The sequence below is a fragment of the Manacus vitellinus genome, unplaced genomic scaffold (genome assembly GCF_001715985.3).
Source record: "Manacus vitellinus isolate BGI_N305 unplaced genomic scaffold, ASM171598v3 scaffold_8_pilon, whole genome shotgun sequence".
Classification (NCBI taxonomy): Eukaryota; Metazoa; Chordata; class Aves; order Passeriformes; family Pipridae; genus Manacus; species Manacus vitellinus.
The window spans coordinates 3766938-3788258 of NW_021940864.1; the positions used below are offsets into that span (position 1 = coordinate 3766938).

Here is a 21321-nt window from a genome sequence, read left to right on the forward strand (position 1 = left end):
GAAGAAGCTCTACAAGACCAAGCTGCTGCCGCTGGAAGAGCACTACAAGTTCCACGAGTTCCACTCGCCCGCCCTGGAAGATGCCGACTTCGACAACAAGCCCATGGTGCTCCTCGTGGGGCAGTACTCTACCGGGAAGACCACATTCATCAGGTAAAATCCAGCTGCCCGCTGCCTTCCCGCACGGGCGTGCCCGCACCCTCGAGGGCCGCGGGCTGTGCTGGGGCAGGACGTGTCTCTGGTGCCTGTGCTATGCCTTGATCCCCCTTCTGTCACCCCCTTCGTGTCCCTGGTGCTCATCGACAGGTTTTCATTGAAGAGTCCCCTCCGCTCAAACGCGGGGCGTTCCTTTGCAAGCACCAGTGCTCTAAGATGTCCCATAAAACACCGACGTGGCAAAAAGTAGCCCAGGGCAGGGCTGAGGAGTGCAGGCAGGGCATGAGTGTGGAGATGTGAGTCACTTGGGGCCCTCTTGGCCGTCCAAAGTGCAGAGGTTTGGGCAAAGCTCGCGCGGGGTATTCCCGTGGCCGCTCAGGCCGGGTTGGCCCTGCTCATGGCCATTCTTTTCAACCTGATGTAGCTTTTGGGTGGTGGGGCAAGCTAGGGGATCCTAGCTTGTTTCGGTTTGCAATGGCCTCTGTCTCGCGCCTGGGTCTGTCTGTCTGTCTCTCGCTGCCCTGTGCCCAAAGGCAGTGCTCAGAGCCCAGTTAGAGGAGTATGTGTGCCTGTGCACAGGGGAGACCTGCCCATCTTCAGGGCTCCAGAAATAAAGTCCTGCTTTAACTGTGTCCTGCTCTGCTGAGATGCTGGGAGCAGCAAGTTCCTTTCTAACTGTAAAGAAACAGCAGCTGCGAGCAGCTCTTTCATTTCACTGATAGAAAACTGCCACAGAGAGGGTTAAATTTTTCCAGCTGGACTTTGTTGCAGGGATCTCTTTTCAGCTATGCTGCTTGTTCAACTTGCAGCAAGCCTTTCTCTTGGGATCATAGCTGAAGCTGCGCTGTCTGTGTTTCCTATGTGATTCATAAGCTAAGCGTTAAATTCCAGCCTTTTTCTGGTGTGGCTGTGTTGAAATCTGTGGAATTACCCCAGTGTAAATCTGGATACAAGCCACAGGCAGCCAGCCCTTTGTTCTACCAGTATTTCTTGGTGGAGGAGGGAGCTGTAGGGAAAGGTGAATCAAATTGACTGTACCTCTTAAGGACTGACCTTGAAAAATGCAGGGTGGTTTGGTTTTTTTTTTATGTACTGTAATATTCTTGCCACTAAATGTCCTGGCCAGAAGCCAAGGACAAAATGCATTTCTGCTACATTGGGGTGTACCTGGCAAACAAAGTGTAAGAGTAAAAAGGCCTTTCTCATGTGAGTGGGTCAGATAGATGGTGAAGGGGTACGAATGACCTAAAGAAGCATTTGGCACATGTTTGGAAAGAGAGTTAGTTACTCTTCTGAAAATTAGGCTAGTTGGATAGCACAGCTGTCTGGTTCCACCCTAGATCTCTGTTCTGTGACTTGGTACCAAACGTGTTTGAAAAGCTTTTTCTGTCCTTTGGGTTACTGATGCTCAGAGCCTGAACATGAGGAGGTTGCTGAATTCCTGATATGGCTGGCTAACTAAAGCATCTCTTCCTAATTCCTCTCTTTGAATTGACAGCATCAGTGTTTCCCTGCAGTCTCACCTGCATGCTGTTGTTAGCAGAGATTTCCTGGATTTGCTTCTCTCTGTTCAGTCAATTCCTTTTCCTGTAAGTCTCAGCTGCTTTTGCAAGTTCAGGTGCTTAAAGCATGTTGTAGGCATAAGAAGATAGGGTTTTTGCTCTGCTGTCAGCAAGTGGATCTGAGCTTCTCTGACCACTGCATTTCATTCATGCATGTGTCCTCTTCTCCCAGCCTTCTCTGGGCACAGAGCTGGGATGAGCCTACCCTGAGTCAAGCAGAAGTGACCGCGAACTTCTGCTTCACAAGAGTGCCAAATGGACCTGAGAAGGCTTTCCAGGAAGGCAGAGTCTTCTTGTTTAAAATAGTGCATAAGAAGGTGAAAGTTGAGAACTCTTGGAGAAGCCCAGGGCCTCTAATAGTAGGAGGAGTGTGAGGGTCTGTCACTCCAATATGTTGCAAATCAAAGGCGGGAGGTACCAGAAAACCACGTGTTACTCCTGATAGGCTTCCAGCATGAGTTTGCAGGCACTGGTCATTAAAGAGCTGGGATAAGCACCAGATTAGCACCAGGGTTATTGTGGGAAGGCAAGTGGGAGCTAAAGCTGAGAGCAGGGAGGAGTTAAAGGGGCCTGGGGGAGGAAGTGGGAGAGGGGACAACCATTATATCTTAGCAGTAGAGTGAAGCAAGAAACAGCCTCTGGACGTTCCTTCCATAATCTCATCAGGATGGGGTTAATTAGTGTTATCCTTATGTATCAATTCCACTCTTAAATTGCATCCTGCTTGTACTGCCATGCAATTTAGGGAGATGACTTATTGCCATTAAACACTCATGTCGAATGAACTCAGTCCCAGTTCACCTGGATCCCAGGACACCATTTAAAAAAAAGGGATAAAGAACCTTAGTCACCCTCCTAAGGGAGGTCTATCTTCCATACATCTTCACTTGTTTTGGCGAATCTGAGTTGAAACAAGGAGGGAATTCAAGGCTCTGAAGCACCTAAGCTGCAGCATCTTGCAGCAAGGCTGTTCCCTTGTCAGGAGGTGACGGCAGAAAGAAGGCAGTCAAGGTTAGCAGTGAGAAACATTCCTAGAGGCTGAGCCAGGGAACAGGGAGGTGCGTTGTGTGGGTCAAAGCCAGTGAAGCGAGACCAGAGCACTGGCTTGTTTTCAGTGGAACCAGGCGGTTCTCTCTTCTGCTTACACTGACACAGAACTGAGTCTTATTCTGCAATGTGAAAGATGTAGCATTGCTAACTGCAGCTTTTCCATTCCTTCTCCCTGCTGTATCATCTCTTTTTGTACTCACTCCCATTTCTCTCCTCGGGATACACTTAGCTGAGGCTTTTCCACGGAGCTGGGGTCCGAAAGACTGTCCTGGTTAGGGCAAGGCAACACCTCTACCTGGGAATATGTGACAGCTACAGCAGGATGTCACTGGAGCCTGCCTTTATAACCTTATTGGTTTTTATGTTTCCTGTAAGAGATGGGAGTGCAGGACAGCACATTACTCCTCTAATTAACTTAGATTCCGTGGTCTTTTCTAAAAATAATTCTGGCTCTACTCCAGCCATCCTGCTAATAAAATAAACAAGCCTGCCAGAGCCATACTAACTGTCAACATGGTTTGCTTTTCTGGTGTAGCCACCCCTTCCTCCTGGAGCTAATCATTTACACGTCCTGACCTCTCTACTCTGTTTGTCACTGGCTGCACGCAGAGCTCTGGTGTGACCTGCCTGTGTGGCCCTGAGCCTTTCATCTCTGCCTGCACCAGGCAGTTGTCACCATTTCCTCCTGCTCTGCCCTTCTTCCCTTTCCCGCTCGGCATCACCTCTGCTGACACACACAGCAGCATCCTGCAGGGCTCCTGCATGACTCATCACGGGCAAGCAGCCCCTTCCCCCACATCCTGCGGCATTCCAGTCCAGGGAGCCCGGAACCTCCTTGCCTGTCTCCTATGCTGCTCCAAACCTTCCTGGGAAAGGGTGCCCCAAACCAGGCTGACTCTAATGCAACTTTTGTGCCCTTGTCCCTCATCAGGACCAGGCGTGAAATGGGCAAACAGCATGATGCTTCCAGCACATGGCATGTCCAGACACTTCTCTAAAAGCAGATTGGTCATAAAATAAACCATTCCCACCTTGCCTGGGGCTGCAGGCTTCCCTAACCTGCCTGGAGGTTACTCCCCCAGGCCTTTGAAGGTGTTCAGCAGCTCAACGTAAGACATGCAGCGCTGGCAGGGGAAATTGCTTGCTGTTGGTTGGTGTTTTCCACAGCATTGTTTGCTCTTCTGTGCCAGAAATCCCCACAAATGTGACAAGTGCATGTGTTCTCTAGCTTGCCTCTGGTAGCAGAAGCAGCCTGTGTTGCTGCCGAGCAGAAATGCCTTCCCCCCCCCATCAGGCAGTGTCAATAAATCCCCTTGTATTTGTCCCACGTACAATGAGATTCTTGTGCTGCCGACACCCTGCTGCACAATGTACCCGAGTCTCCCAGAGAGGCCTCACTTAAAATAGATACTGTGATACTGGGCAGTGCAAATCTTCATTTCTCTGATTTCATACCACTTGTTGCACATTAAGTCAACTAACCCTGGCTTGTAGCTACTTCTGTATGAGAGTGCTTTTGTTGGGATTTTTTTGCTTAGTATTCTTTTAAGTCTTACACAAGAAATAAATGCAGAAATGCTTTGAAACATTAGCAGAGTGGAGCTGTGATAAAATTCTTTCAAGCAGCCTGTTGGGAGGAGTGTTGCTGTTATACACAGCACTTTTGGTTAGACTTTCTTGGAAGCTTTGTCTATAAATAACAAACAAACCCCCTGGCTATTTTCTACTGCTGCTCAAAACTTGTCATATTACATGTGCATCTCAAACCTGTGAAAAACAAGCAGGTGGTTGTTACGGCAAGGCTGCAACCTGACATTGGAAGCAAGGGGTGTTTCTCAAAAGCACTTCACTTGTTGCATTTGGCAATTGTTGTCACTACCTGTTTCTTTTCTGTATAATATTTGCAAGGGGAGAACACAAAGATTATATCTATGGATTTAGTAAATTCCCATCTGTATATCATTATTGCTGTATTTAGGTCATAAAAGAAGTGACATACAAAGCGGGAGCAGAGGAAAGCCACTGGCAGTGACTGGCATGGCAGCCATGTCCACTGGGCTCAAGTGTTTGAATTGCCATCCAGGAGGCACAAGTTTAGTTTCCAGAGTCTGGCCATGTGGCTTCTAACCTAGCAAATGTTTGTTCCAGTGTAAAAGAGCTTTCCAGGGAATGGAGCCAAGAACAACATATTATAGTCTACAGAGCCCTTGGTGGGAGAGGAGTTGTGGGGTGGTTCAAGCTAGAGAGAAATTACTGTAGCTGCCAGGAAGGTGTACTGTGATCACCAGCCAGGGAGATGACACATACCAGCACTACCTGCAGTCTGCTTTTCTTAGGTAATGACTCACTTTTGTAGGGAAGTTTGAGAAACCCCTGCATAGGATTTAGATAGATAGGATGTACCCACCCTACTATAGGAGGTCAGAGGGCTGTTCCCTTCCTGGAATCCTTCCTGGAATATTTCAGTTTTGTTGGGAACTGCTAAACAGCTGCTATTGCATCTTGGAGTTGCTGCAATTAAGAGGAATCACTTCTGGTGGCATTCTGATGAGCATGAGACTTGGAAATCACTTTGAATAAAAGATAGAAGAAAATACATGATACCACACCAATAAAGGAGGTTATCGGCTCCTAAGGGAATTATGGATATCATTGCTGGAATTACTCTAGCTGCAGCAATTCTCTTCATTGACATGTACCAAGCCAGATAAGTAGCAGTGACCTGTAGTATGTCCTGGGTGTACATTTGCTTGTTTTACCTCTAGATCCAGTTGATTTGGCCTTGCCCATTGGGAAACTGAAATATTTGCTGACATGGTGTCAATAAATAGCCTGTCTGAACTAGCGCAATTTTTTTTGTTGTTCCTTACACGCTGGATTGTGATTAGCTATGTTAAAATGATGGTAAAAGCAGGAATCCCCCAAAAGTTATCACAAGCCTTCGTGTCAATGGTCCTATAGTCACTCACACAGGGACTTCCCTCTCCGATAATACTCACCTGAGTGAAGCAGTGCTGGTTGTTAAACACACTGGCCTCAATCATGATGAATTTTCAACCCTTCTCCCATTTCCTTTTCCACATCCCAATAATCTACTTCTAACATCACAGCAATTCTGTGTCTATCTTTCTACCTACTAAAGGTTAGGTCAAAGCAATGGAAGAGGAAGTGCTAGCTACCTTCTGGCAACAAGCAACACACTATTCTACTAACTTCTGTGATCTGGTAGTCATTTTATTCTTCATGTAACTATCCAGAGCTTATCACCAGCTCAGGTGCTCTGACACCATCCTGTACCAAGGGCTAGACCAGTTCTAGCTATCTTTTGCAAGCCACTTGGACACAATGCTCAGGATCAGCAGGTGGGATGTTTTCTGCGTACAGACCTGACCTCGGCAATGGCATTTGGCTCCTTCATGAGCCAGAGGGAACTATCCCATGTACATACCACTGACCCACCCTGATTTTGGCTGGGTAAGTCAGGATGTGCTGCCAGAGTCCTATTCAAAGTCCTCCAGCCCCATGGGTAACTATCTTTCCCTGAAATTTGCCAAACTGTACTTTCAGATAGGCTGCCAGAGGCTTAGGAAATAATAAGGGATGTTGTGCTTACTGTGCTATTTAGCTTGATGACAAATATCAGAATACACTCCGCCACCCACGTGCATAATGCTCAATCTGCTTGAGCAGTTTGTAAGTGCAGACCTGTAGCTGCATTGCAGAAGTGCACAAGGAGGGAGGCTTGAGACTTGAACAGTCAAGTACAAGGGAAGCTGGCATTTGAGTGACTGATTTGGACGTGGGGCTAAGCACATTAGTTGGATGAGTCTGCTGAAATGAGCAGCAGTGAAGTAATTGATATTGGCACCAAAGGCCGGTAAGGTTTCAGGATTAAGTCTGTGATTGCAGTGAACTGCTGTTTTTACTTTGCTGTGCTAGGGCTGTTCCAAATGTCTTGAGGATTGAAGTACACAAAACGATGCAACGTGATGAGAATCTCTTCCCAGCAGCTATAATCATCTCAATTTCTTAATCCACCTTAAATAAGCTTTAAATGTGGAGATCTGAAGTAGAAAAGCTACCACGACATTTATCAAACGATTCACTGACAGGGCTAAAAATAGTCTCAGCAGGATCCATACTCTTGAGCTTCATAATTACACTGCAATCTTCAGTACAACTCATTTAGAACTCAGGCAGCTCAGGTCTCATGCCCACACCCTCTTTTTTTGCCTACAGGTACCTGCTGGAGCAGGATTTCCCAGGGATGAGGATTGGACCAGAGCCTACAACTGACTCCTTTATAGCAGTTATGCAAGGAGATGTGGAAGGAATCGTTCCTGGAAATGCATTGGTGGTGGATCCCAAAAAACCCTTCAGGAAACTCAACGCCTTTGGCAATGCCTTTTTGAACAGGTCAGTACTCAAGAACTTGTTCTGGAGAGTAAAGCTAGAACTTATTGAACAGCATAGCTAGTAATTTAAAGGGATAAGGCATTGCACTTCTTTTCCTCCCATCCACATGGCTGATGCAAAGCCATTCCAGTCCTACCAGGTGCATAGAAGTCACTTACTGAAGGACTGATTAACAAATTCAAGTGAGGTAAAACTATTTCACTTGAACAAACAAAACAAAAATGACATCACAGCCTGTTAAGCTCATCCTGTAGGAGTCTAACTTCATTACACTTGCTCTCCCTTGCTTCAGTGTTGCTAGCTTCTTCCATTCTGCAGTCAGTTTGGTCCCTTGAAACCAAATAGTCCAGCCATAGCCCCTGAAGTTGATACAGGAGTAGAACTGGCACACAATTACTACATCTTTGCTTTTTTGCATTGTTAAACATTGCTTGAATATCCTCCTTGCAACAAAACCAGGCTCTCTTCATTTCTATACCTTATACATATAACCTCAGGTGCAAACTAATGACAGCTCTAATGTCTTTCCCATAAAAAAAAGGTATCAGGGGCTTTGGACAGTGGCTCTGTGACATGAGGAATGTAACCTTTCTATCCCCTAGACCCAGCCCAACCTGGGATATAGGCCTTGCAGGAAGCCAGCAGCACACACCCATATCCTAGATGAGCACAAACTGTGCTACAGCAGGCAGATGGGAACAAACTGACTACACCCATCATCAACGCCTTCCCTGCTAACACAGTGTGGGAGACATTGGAAACATGGCAGCTGCTCAGCCAAACAGCCAGGAAAGCTGGGCTGGGCTCTGGCTCCCTTTCTAACTTCCAAGCTTAAGAGAGTGTCTGTCCAGAGGGCGCAGCATCTCCTACCAGAACTTTCCCCAGGAGTGCTGCCATAGGCTGCAGCCAGATAGGGAAGGGACCTGCAAAGAAGATGGGAAGAAGCCTGATGAGAGAAGAGGGACTGAGCTGGAGTCGCTGCTGTGCAGAGAACCTCCCAGGGGACTCTGGAAGCAGCATCTGATCACTGCACAGGGCCATCAGTCAAATACACCAACATGGTCCTGCACCAGAGAGACTTTGAGAAGTTTTGAATGTTTTATTGGGTCCAGAACATCTGTGTCTGACCGACAGTTAGGACAGGTGAGTAGCCACTCCCTACACCAGGGGAGAAGGGTGATTCGCCCTAAGAAAATAACAGGCCTTCTGCATGGAGTGCAGAGATACTAAATGAAGAGGGCATCATTGAGAGCAGCTCTGCTGAGAGCCAAGAACAGCAGTACAGAGAAGCAACATCAGGCCAGGCATGGGGGGCAAAAAAGCAAATGCTTCTGAACTGGGCTGATTGATGTGTCCTGAATGCAATTTGCTCCTAATACAGCAAGGGATTTCTACATCCATTAACCTAGTTCACTGTATCATGCTGTGTTCTTGTTACTCTTCTGCTACTCTTCCTTCTCTTGAGGAAGGAGTCAAGCATGTGCCTGTGAGGACAGCAGGGCAGAGGGACACAGCAGTGATTCAGCACCAGACTAAGTGCAGTCCTTTTTGGAATGCAGGGAGTAGCCACAGAAGCTAATGACACCTTTTTGTTGCTGACATTAAAAACCAGGGGGTAATGATTTCTAAAGGGACAGAGGAAGACACGGTAAGGACTAGCTCAGCAGTGTGAGCATCACAGTGCTGAAAATGCAGATGGTAATGCCCAGCTAACGAGGAAATTAAACACATGCGAGAATTGACTCAGAGGGTCAGAAATTTAGCAGATGTAAGTCCTGGTGCACCCACTGGACTGGATCAAGCCACCCACACGTACTCCAGCTGTGGGGCTGGCTTCTTGGCTGGAAACAAGCAGAGCTATCTCTGCCTTGCACGTATCTTGATTCTGCTGTGTGTCTGCCAAGGTCCTGCCCTCAGCTAGGAGGCTATGAGCAGGGAATTTGGAGAAGGGAGCTTATCTCCAGGAGCCACCCCTCCAAGCTGAGATAGGAGTGGCTGTGGGCAAGTCTGTCTGCTTTACCCCTGGGAGGTTAAAGGCAATGCTTGACTGCACCAGTGGCAGGGAGCAGAGCAGCACAAGGCAGTAGCATTCACACAGGCCCAGCTGGTGTTGGCTGAGAGGTGGCAGCCCACTGTGTCCTGTGGGATGCAGAGCCTGCTGCTCCAGGAGTGGGCATCTACCCTTAGTTGGAAACCCTGCCCACCTCCACCAGAGACTGGGATCTGCTGCCTTCCAGGAAATAAGGGAAAAGTGATAGAGTCAGGATTTGGCTGGGAGACAACAAGCAAATGGTGCTGCTCAGAGCCTGTCTCCTCCCTCCCTTCATTCCCAGGAGATGGAGTGCCTGCCCATACCTGGGAGATAGGGCCAAGGTAGGGCTGACAAGCTGCCCGGGGCTGAAAGGATAGCAGGTCTGCAGAATCTTGTCTCTTGTCTGCCTCTCCTTGCCCCAGGTGGTTCCTGGGTATTGAGAGGAGGGCTTGTTTTCCTTACTCCAACTGCTGGCCAAACACCAGCTCTGGAGAGATCCTAGCAGAGAGATTACAGGTTGCACCTTGTTATCAGGTGCCTTGTTTGGCACCAAGGGCCTGGAGCAAAATGAGGAATCTCAGCCATTACTTTTGTTTCATATTGATGAGACTGGATTGGAGAGTCTCCCATCCCCAGAGTCTGTCTTGGGAAGCTAAGGTGGTGTCACTCCTGCTTTTGTGTTGTCAACAGCAGGAGACATCATGGATAACAGGTTCCCCCGTCAGCCCTGTGCTCTACCTGTAGAGGTAGTGAAAGTCTAGTTTGGTGCCACGTTCTACCCTTCATGTGGCCCCGGACAGAATTAGGTCATGCTCCCTGAGGTCCTGCAGTTCTGCTGGGACAGCAGGAAGGCAGCAGCCTTAACAACCTTGCCAACAGAGCCAGAATGCACTCACTCATGCTGGCCTCTGACCTTATATCTGAAATCTCCTGTGGAGTACTTTTTCTAGAGAAACTGGTGGAAAATCCCCTTGCCCAAGCCATTTAGTATTAGAGCATGAGGAATAGTCAGGGCTGTAACAATGGAGAGCAGACCTGGGTTGGCAGGACAGGGGAATAACATGACCTCTTGAGCCTTTTGTTCTCTGCTGCTATGCCTGGCACTCTCTTCAATATGAGGTGTTACACATTCCAAAATACACTCTGTTGCCACCTGCCAAGCTGTAGATCTGAGAGAGAGAGGCTGTAATATGTGGTCTGAAATAGGTGACAGTTTAGGAGAGAAGACACTCTTCTAACTCATGAGGATTCACTCCTGTCAGAATCCCTCAGAGTCATACAAGTAGAAAAATTGGGGAGAGGTTGTAGCACAGCCTAGAGGAGTTCAGAGATGCAGGGGCTTCAGCAGAACCAGCTACTCATCAGAGCACTGCAGGGCCCTGTCTACCATGTCTGATAGAGTGGTCATTGTCCCAGCCCCCATCCTTTATATGTTTATGCTTCTTCCCACAGTAACATGTTTTTTATGCCTTGGATATCACACCACCCTATTAATATGCATACACACACACATAGCTGCCTGGAATGCCAGCTCAAAAAGGCTGTCCGTGAAATGCTACTGGGAGCCACATAAGGGGATAGGCTTTTACTGTCCTTTGCTGTTACTGGCAACTGAAATAGATGAGCTGCAACCCACTAAGCACAAAGTGACTCTTCTTAGGCAGTGATTTGCATAGATGCAGGATGGGGAGCAACTAGCTAAAGAGCTATTACACAGAAATGGACCTGCAGAGGGGGGAGCAGTAGATTACAAACTGAATGTTAAGTTAACATTGTCATACTGCTGTTAAAAAAACAAACATTTTACTGAGATACATAAACAGGACTGTCATATGTAAGAGATAGGGAGCAATCCATCTACTCTGCTCACCACTGGCAAGGTCACAGCTGGAGTATGTCAGCTTCTGGCATAATGCCTGAAGAAATATGTGGAACAGTTTGAGAGGACCCAAAGGAAGGCTGCTAGGGTCTTCAGGGATTTAGAAATGAGCTACAAAGGCAGCTAGAGAGAACTGAAAGAGATAGGAGAAAGAGAAAAAACAACCACCAAACTGTTTTCTACAGAGAAAAGGCTGAGAGGAGGCAGGATGACAGTAGTATACATTGTGACAAGAGGGGAAAAATAAATCATTTTCTACATCTACTAAGTTTGTGACTGAATGGCATTGTAGCGTGGTAATTGTAGAGTAGACATTAAAAAAAAGAGGGTTTGCTGTAAGGATTATTAGGTAATGGAGTAGACTCCCAGCAAGTGTTGGTGAGTTTGTGTTGTTACAGATTTGAACAACACTTTAGACAAATATCTGATTGATCCTACCTTGAGGTAGACTAAGCAGCCTCTTCAAGCTGCCTGTGCTTTAGTATTTCAGTGGTACAAGACTAGCACACTTTTTGTCTGTTTAAGGCCAGATTTGAAAGAGAACGAAAGTCCTACAACATTGCTGATTTTTTTTTTCAAAACCGAGTTATTTCAGTTCACTTGAGTTCAAGACTCTACAGGGAAATGCTTAAATGAAGAAAAACAAATACCACTTCTTGCTAAAATCAAAACAGCACATTAATGAAAACCCAAATATTTTCATAATTCACAATTTGGGGGCTCTTGTAAGAAAACCTGCCATAAGTCATGTCTGAGCCCCATGTTCCAGAAGCAGCAAAGTAATCAGACAAAAATGCTTAGTTCTCCCTTCTTTTTCATTTCTTTAAGTAACAGTAGCTCCAAGCTCAACTGAAGACTTGCAAGATCAAAGTCTGGCTTGTCCTGTGCTGCCTGTGATGTTCAGCACATCATAAGTACCTTTTGCCTTTTTTTTTTTTTAAACCCATTTATTTTCCACACAGGTTCGTTTGTGCCCAGCTACCTAATCCTGTATTAGAGAGCATCAGCGTCATTGATACACCAGGAATTCTTTCTGGAGAGAAGCAGAGAATTAGCAGAGGTAAGTCCCAAGTTCTGTTCTCTTCCAAATGTTAATAGTGAACACCAAAGGAACTCTTCAAACTACACAAGCTGTAAACAGAAGCAGTAGTAGGAGCCTCTAAGAGATGGAACGTGACTTTGCAAATGGAGTCCAAAGAGACATTGTTAATCTCCTGCAGAGAATTTAAATGTGTTCAGGGAAGGTTGCTGAGAAGGTCAGCAGTACCTGTGTCACAGTCCAGTATTTCCCTGTGGAAGAGATTTCCAACAGAAAGAGTCAATTAATACCTCTCTGCTTTGCAGAAACACTTGCTTTCGGTGACTCACTGATGATTCATAGCTAAGGCTCCCTTTGTAATCAGCCTGGTTTCTTTCCAGCTGACCTCACGGGTTTCTTGAACTGTCCAGGCTTCCTAAGTCTGGTGCTGGACTGGATTGGGTTTAAGAGCCATTGCATCCAGGTTCCCCATTGCAATGAGGAATCTGGAAATCCTGGGGGCACTAAATCATAGAATGGTTTGGGCTCAAAAGGACTTTAAAGATCCTCTGGTTCCAACCTCCTGCCATGGGCAGGGACACCTTCCACGAGACCAGATGCTCAAAGCCCCATCCAACCTGGCCTTGAACACTTCCAGAGATGGGGCATTTACAACTTCTCTGGAGAACTTGTTCCAGTGTCTCACCACCCTCACAGTAAAGAGTTTCTTCCCAATATCTAATCTAAACCTACTACCTTCGGTTCAAAGCCATCCCCCCTTGTCCTGTCACTACATAACCTCGTAAAAGGAGCTGATGAACAGCACAGTCTGTTAGTGAATTCCTGAGGTCGGTCTCAGACTCACCCTCTGAAATGAGCAACATCTTTAAAATCCGTGCTCAGTTTCTTACTCTGTAAGGTAATAGTGGTATAGCTCACATTTCTGGAAGGTTCCTTACATAAAGCTGGTAGCTATGCACTGAAAGAAAGCCAAGAGTACTAATCTCAGTGTTCAGGTTTGAGAAGATCAGTTCTCATTCGCACTCCCTATTAACAATGCACAATTAAGGTTCAGCAGCACAGGCTCTACCCAAAAATGCTGAGGCCTTTCCCATATTTCTGTGTTCTGTCCCCTAAGATGACTCATTTACCAGTTTTATAACACTCTTTTGCATTGAAATTGTTCTTGGAAACTTCCTTTTCTCTTTTAATTGAGCAGCCACCTTACACAGAGCCACGTCTTGTTTTGCTGGGATCTTCCACCACAGGGACCTTAGCTAAGGAAGCATCAAGAAAGCACAGCTACAGTTAGTTGAAAACTCACATTAACCTTTTTCAGCATAGGTCTCTGCACTTCTAGGGGATCATAAATTCCAAGGTGCGCCAGCCTTCATGAGAAGGTTGGAAAATATGCTGTGGAAGCATTCCTCCCTTCAGCAGAAAGTGTTATAGAGATAAACAAAAATTTATGTTACATGGTGTAAAAATTTTCCAGTTAAAAAATGCCACTGAAAGCAACGAGTTCTCTTGTAGAACTATCACAGTGAAGCAAATTTGCTTAGAAGGAAATATTTTTGTTATAAAAAGAAAAAAAAAGAAGAAATTGAAGATGAGTCAGAATAAACCCATTTCAAGCCCCTTTCCCACGTCTCCTCACTAATTCAAACCCTGACATATATTGCAAGATTTTCTTACTTTTCAGCTATTTACAGAACTAAAAATATCCTTCTGCAAAATACGTTGGCACTTCTTGCTCCTTCTTTTGCAAAAATTTTTCCAGTGGGTCTTGGTGTCCCATTCTACAGCCTGTCTGTCTGACCTCAGTGCTGGCAAAGTCATGGAGCTGATCATTGTGAGAGCAATCACACGGCACAGCAGGACAAACGGGATCAGACCCAGCCATCACAGGTTTATGAAAGGCAGATCCTGCTTGACCAACCTGATCTCCTGTGGCAAGGTGGCACACTTACTGGATGAGGGAAAGGCTGAGGATATTGCTTAGCTAAACTTCAGGAAAGTCTTTGACACCGTTTCCCACAGCATTTTCCTGGAGAAGCTGGCTGCCCATGGCTTGGATGGGTGCACTCTTCCCTGGGTAAAAAACTGTTTGGATGGCCAGGCCAAGAGTTGGTGGTGAATGGAGTTAAATCCAGTTGGCAGCCAGTCACAAGTGGGGTTCCCCAGGGCTCAGCACTGGGACCAGACATGTCTGATGATCTGAACAAGGTGATAAAGGGCACCCTCAGTCAATTTGCAGATGACACCAAGCTGGGTGGGAGCGTCGGTCTGGTCTACTGGCAGGTAGGCAGGCTCTGCAGAGGGATCTGTAGATGGATCTGAATCGATGGGCCGGATCAATGGGCGAAGGCCAGCGCCGCGTTTACAGTTGGCCTCAATGATCTTAAAGGTCTTTTCCAACCTAAACAATTCTATGCTTCCTGCAGCTACTCTGATAAATGCCAGCAGTGTCAGAACATGCTGATGCACTGTTAGGAAAGTCACTGGTGCACTTTGACACAAGCCAATAATGCCTCTCCAAACATCTGAGAACAGCTGAGGAGGCTAAAGGGGAGTCCCAGTTCTGTAAACTTTTGCACAATATACCTGTTTGTAGAGCTGCAGACCTGTGAAACAAGTTCTTCCTGGGCAACTTTTCTGCACCTAGTGCAGTTAAGTGCACTAGGGGCAAAAATTTGGCACATTGCATGTTGGCCCTGTGACTACAGTGTGTGGTCATTCAACCCTTTTGCCAGGAGGCAAGAACTCCAGATGGAGCACAGCCATCTCCTGGTCATTCTGCCATCCCAGGAATTTTCTCTGCCACATCTCCAGCGAGACAAAGGGGCTGTCACAACTTGTCAACTGACTTAATCACACCAGTTAAAAGTACAGTGTAGGTGGGGGTCTCACTTTGTCACCATTTGCATCCAGGACAGACTGAAACTGGTCATGTGGGCCAGGTCAGATGACCTTTCAATAGCTACAGGGCAAGGTCCTCATGTGGTTTAGATCAACACAGCTCTGTTGAAGCTGGGACAGCTCCAGCGATTTCTGTCTGCAGGGAGCAGAAAGAGTCAAAAGAGTGTTGAGGTGCTTGTGTTTAGGAAGGGCTGCTGCCAGGCATTGCCTTGAGCTTATCTCAAGGAAGCTGATGTTTGAAAGGGAGTACTCATCTCCCAACTCCTATGGAAGAGGAATAGAAAGAAGTGGTGAGGCTGGCACCTTTGCCACCAAGCTTACAAGCCAGCTGCCCTCGGTAGCAAGTTGATTTTGGAGACAACTAGAGCAATAATGTGTTTTTTAGGCAGAAAACAAGACAGTGCTAAAAACTGCTCACACAACAAAGTGCACCTGCTCTTCTATACCTTCCCAGCCTGCTCAGATTTCACTTAGGAATGAAGCAAGACCTGAGGGAGTCTTACAGAGATTTCCCAAGAGACTTTGAAATTTCTTAGCAGCTGGAAACAGGAGAGCTCCTCTTACCTGCATTGCTAGTAGGTTTTAACACCCTCAGACTGGGGTACCTGTGAAGCAAAATCAGGAAAGGGAGTAGGTAGTGAAGTAGCTTTCTGTCACACATTTGAGGGGAAAAGTAAAGATTCAAAAGATGTGGCAGGCTTTCCCAGCCTGCCCATCCCATGAGAACCAGCAACATTTCTAAAAATAGGAAATTCCTCTTAGTGGGAACATCACAAGTCGTCTCCTTTCCCTTTAGACGTCAGGAGCATTAGCTAATCTATACGGTGCCAGTTTAGCAGAATACCATGCTATCAAATCTTAGCAGTCCTTGAAGGCCACCTTATGCTCCTGAATTTCAAAGCAGTAGCTGTTCCTGTTATTGGATCCATGTTTCAAGGAGCAGGGGCATGGAAGCTGAGTTTAAAGGATTGATTCAGGGGCCACGTCCAGGTTCTGAAGCTTTGCATTTGTCTGAACTGAACTCTGAATTAAATTCACTGCCTCATTTGTGTTAAAAGAGTTACCATGACAGATAACACAGTCCCTTCCCTGCTGGACAGACAGGATGTGCACCAGCACCTGGTGTTAGTGCTGGCAGCTCTTAGCCTCGGACAGCCAGCAGCAGGGTAGCAAGCTTTCCTCCAAGGAATGTTGTATAATCCCAAGAAACAGCACTGCCCAAGCACTGGCTCTTTTCCAGAACTACATGACCATAAGAATCCCCATCCCCCCACAGAGCAGACAATGCCCAGTAGCAGACCTTCAGGTTTAGGCCTATCAAGTGATTGAGGGTGATGCAGTCTGTCATAGCTCAAGTCCACATCCCTTTGGCATGCAGTGAGATTGCCAGCATTGAGACAGCTGTTGCTCTCAGGCTCTGGTAAAAAGTGTAGCCAAGGAGCTGCCTGCACTGATTTCTCCTACTGAGCTCCCGTGACTCATGCACTGCTTTGTGGTGGGCACCCATGGTGTCACAGGTGTGGTAGTTACACTCCCTGGGGTATACTGGTTTCATTTACAGGCCTGATGGGACGTGTTTCCAGGATGTCTTGGCCCAGAGCGTCTTGCCCTTCACTGCTTCTGTACTATCCTTGCCTGGAAGTCAGCTGTTTCTCTTCTGGTCTTTTTTACATACTGGGGCATGGATCTGTGGCAGCCTGTAAAGAGCCAGTCATTGCCTTGTCTCTTGCTCTGTGTCCTTCTTTTTTTTATTGTTTCTAGGGAGCATGAGGCAGCAGTAGGCTGCAGCAATGCCCGTAGGGGAGGTGTTTGTACCAAAGCAGCACAGTCCTGTCTGCTTTGACAATTTGATAATAGTATGGATGCTATCCATTTGCAAACCACTGTTCTGGTGTCACATAAGGAGCCCAGGCCGTCCTGCTGGGAGAGATGATGACAAGGGGATGACTGTGCTGAAATAAATGAGGACAGAGGGGAGGACCACAGATCAGGTCATGCAGTACAGCAGAGCCAGGGCAGGAGTTAGGGACTTCCTCATAATTCATCACCTTGTGCAGTCTGCCATGCTAATTGAGCCACCTGGCAACAGGAACTCATGTGCTTCAGTGGCAGTGCCATCCCCGGGGGGCTGAGCCTTAACACACTGCTGACCATCCGTCTCGACCTACATGTGCCCTGAGCTGGGCAGATCCAAGTCTGCCAAGTTCAGTGATGCCCTGGACAAGTTGTATTTGATCCCTGTTTTGGGGTAGTACTTCCTGAATATATCCTGAACACTTATTTCATCTTCACCCTCTATGTGTCACCTCCTCCTTTTCCTGCATTAACAGTGAGCACAAGGTTCTAGCCAGGAGGTAGGGACTGGCAGTGTCATTCCCCATCTGCTTTCTTTCCAGTATGCACTATTCCAGTGTTTTTCCAGCCTTCTACCCATTCTGCTGGCTGCAGTGCAGCCTAGGCATCCCATAGCCAAGGGAAAAAGCCCGTTCACACTAACCTCGCTGTGTCTCCCGGGGAAAAAGAATTCCCAAATGACCAGCAGCTTCAGCACCAGAGATGCTTAGTGACTCACCAGCCTGACAGCAAAAAGAAAAATGCTAATAGCAAGTCTTGGGCAGGGCAGAGCTCTCAGACTGGCTGTGTCTCAAATAGCCATGATTGGAAGGGAAAGGCAAACACCAGGGGAATTGATGTTCTCCCACTTCATGCAATGCTGTTTAGGGTACATTGGCAACGAGAAAATATTTTTTCCAAAGAGTTTTGTCATATGTGCTAGCAACAGGGTGATACACAACTAAGGCATCCACCCTGATAGCCTCTAAAAGGGAAGTATTTCAAATATTTGCTATACTGCTCCCCACCAGTGATGTTTGCTTATATTTTGTATTTCATTCTGCCTGGGAGGGTAAAAGTGCACTGGTTAGTTTTGACTTCCCAGTTCACCTCTATTACTGCAGTGCAGTAGCTGCTCTGCCAACTTGCCTGATTTTATCACAGTCTCACTAACACATAATGTTCCACTGGAAGGCTCAGCTCCTATAGTCACACAGTTCTGCACTTCCTCTTAAGAGCAGCATAAAAATGAGCAGAAAATCTACACTTCTCATAATTTTTATTTGTAGAAATCCATGAAGCCATGAGCCTAACTCTTCTGATCTGAAAGCAAGATTAAAAAAAAAAAAAGTCAGGATTATTTTGGGGTTTTGGGAAAACCATTATTTTGTTTGGGGAGAGGGTCCATCTCCATGATTTCAGTCGGAGGTGCAGTTCCAGAACTGGAAGAAAAAAAAGTAACATAAAACAGCAGATTAAATGGCTGCAAAGATAGAAAGGGCTGTGCTGTTTTGTTGGGGTGTTTTAAATTCCTACTAACATACAGTAAGTACTTGATTTGTGTTACTAAACAAGTCTGATTTTTAGAACAGCTGTTCAGCTTGCCTATGCGTTGTCCACTGTGCACTCCAGAAATATCCCAAGTATCTATTTCATCAAGGAAAGATAGTCATACCCATCAGCATCTCATCAATTTGCATTATTTATGCCCATCATGAATTCTTTCAGCTTCCCAAGTAACAATGGAAAAGGAATGTGTTTCCTGGTCACTGATGGCTGTCAGTTACTGGTGGCCATTTCAGGCCTTGTTTTCAAACATGATTTCAGCCAAAATTAAAATGTGTGTACTGGGAGAATTCAGTTTGTGTTTGAAAGCTATAGTAAAAAAAATTCCTTGGAATCCCAGCTACACATTAATGCTGCTGTGCACTGACCTCTCTGGAATATGTGGCCTATATTCAAATGCCTTCTGAGGTCTCAAAATCTGGCTAGGAATTGTCTTCAGCGTTGGCTCAAATACCAGGAGACGCTCAATCCATCTGTCACAAATGGCAAAACTGTGAACTTGTAGAGGGGATAACTTCTGCTGTGTGTACATAGAAGCTGAACAGGCTGTTATAAGGAAACTTAGCTCTGAACAATACTCTCATCAGTTTTACCTCACCTGATTTGAATATGCTTACTGAGGATTCGTTCGGTTTCCACTGACATAAAGCAAGAGGCTTGTCAGGCTCCCAGTCTCTTCCCAACCCTGAAGCTGTTGCAGTAAACAACATGAAAGCAAAAGGCCACACAGTCTGCCACTCCAGGTACTGGTTAATGTAAATGTTGGCATTGTTCCTGGCTGAGAGCATAGACAGATCTACCGTGCTTTGAGTCCTTTTGCCTTTGCTTTGGAAACCCTAAAGTCTCCAAAACGTATTTAATGTTTCCACTCGTTCTTGGTACAGAGGAGGAAGAAATGCAGAGCACTGGCTGGATGATGTAGCTCCCAGTGCTCTGAATCAGCAGCTCTGGGACAGATTATTTCTTTGAGTATAAGTAAAGGCAGAGGTGATCAGCAAGCTGAGGCCTGCTCTGAAATTATGACATGTAATAGTTCAAAGAAATCTTTTCATCCCAAAGGACTTCTGTCTACTTCACAACACACCCACAGATATGCATTACAGGAATCTCTTTATATTCCCTTGGAAGGCGGCCACCTCCAGAGAGGAGTATGGCAGCTTTTTACAAAGATGTTTTGGGATGAGCTGCAGTGAGGTGTATCCAGTACCCATCCTTTGCTTTTCATCATCCCTTCTGTCCTCTCCTTGCTGGCACTACCAGCTTCTCACCGTCAGAGAAATTTGCTCATATCATTGTTGTTCCACTCAGTCCCAGCACCCTTCTCTCTCCATGACACCATCACTCTTTGGGTCTCACAAGAGCCATCCACTCAGCTTCCCACTCACTTTGTGTGTCCTCAAAGGATATGTCACTTTCCCCTCCCCCACTCCCCTCCTTTTCTTCTTCTGACCATCGTGTGACCTTCCTTCTCCTTTGCTTACAGCCATCTGTCACATTTGGGTAACACCTGCCCCTCCTGGCACATTCTCCCCCGCCACTGTGGGCTGCCTGCGTGTTTTGCCATGACATAAGTCCTCTTCCCTGGACTTTGAACAGCTTTCAGGCAGGCAGTTAGACTAAGCCTCAAAACCCTCTTATTCAATTATAAAAATTCAAATCAAGGCATTAGTTCCCTGGAATCAGCATTCATTTCATCTCTGAAGAGCTGTTCCCTCTCGAGGATAGTCAGTGTTTACTGTGTCAACTATCCCATCTTCTGATGTTGTCCTCAGATGCACAGAGCCAGTCTGTCAGTTGACAGATAGGGACACAGCTACAAAACTCTGCCCTATAGAGTGGCACAGTCTGGTAAATCTTCAGTCTCTGGATAATATCAGCTTTAGAAAGATGAAAAGGAAGCTCCCAGTGACTCAAATTTAGCAGGAAAGAGGTGAATTGCTAAAAGCAACACCAGGAGTGACAGCAAGCTGTGAGATATCTGGTGCAAAGCAGCAGCTTTGTGTTTTTCAGCATTTCTTGATCTTGCTGTTCCCATGTGATCCCACCTGAACTCCACTACCACAGAGTCTGTGGCCATGGTTCCACAAAACAGGAAAAGCAGTAGTGTGCATGCTACCAGACAAAAAACCAGCACAAACAAACAAAACAAACCTAAACCAATAAGCAGTGTAGCTACATGGTGAGAAATGCTGAACCAATGCATGCCCACTCGGTGGTGGTTTAAGTTGTATTTAAAATGTTACAGCCAGGCAGATTTTATGCTGGATCAGGTATCATCCATCTTCCCACAGTCAGCATAAAGACTGTATCATGCCATGGTCTGACTTGACAGAAGTGTAATTGCATAATCCTATCAGATCTTGGTGAAATGCATGCTGTCAGGTATTCCAGTGGTGCACAAACGAGTAATCAGTAAGCCAGCCTACCTTATGGAGTCTGGGTGGCAGGGTGTCTGCAAGATCATTTTTTCTGTAGGCTGAACTCACTGACAGTCCTGCTGACTTGTCAGCTTTGTGTTGAATCTGTTGAGTCCTTTTCGTGCTGTCAGAAGGAAACCTGTCCCATGAAAAAAAAGTCTGATGGGAATAAAACTGTTATCTTGTCCTCCTAGTACTGTATGGTTGGGATTAATTTTCTATTCATGTTCACCTTGTTTGGAGGTTGTGAAAGAAGCTGCGTCAGTGATGTTAGGGAATGTTTAAGTATTTTTCCATAGGAATGCGAGTACAACAAACAGACAGGAATTACTGAACAGAAAATTCTTCCCTTAACAGTTCTATCTGACACATCCCCGTAATAATAGTTTTGCATTTATGCAGCTTTGGCAAGCAGATGGCTTCCCAAATGCCCTGTAACTTCACAATAAAACTGTGCTGTGTGTGTGGACAGC

At 46.2% G+C, this 21321-nt stretch overlaps 1 protein-coding gene across 1 annotated transcript in view; it reads left to right on the top strand.

Moving 5' to 3' along the window:
* The first annotated feature begins 6 nt into the window (after positions 1–6).
* The window catches only part of EHD3 (EH domain containing 3), a 30270-nt gene continuing 8955 nt past the window's right edge, over positions 7–21321 (top strand). The window contains exons 1-3 of the mRNA XM_018085283.3: positions 7–153; positions 7008–7184; positions 12058–12155. Coding sequence (XP_017940772.1) covers positions 104–153; positions 7008–7184; positions 12058–12155 — 325 coding nt within the window. The 5' untranslated portion in view covers positions 7–103. The remainder of the gene's footprint in view (positions 154–7007; positions 7185–12057; positions 12156–21321) is intronic.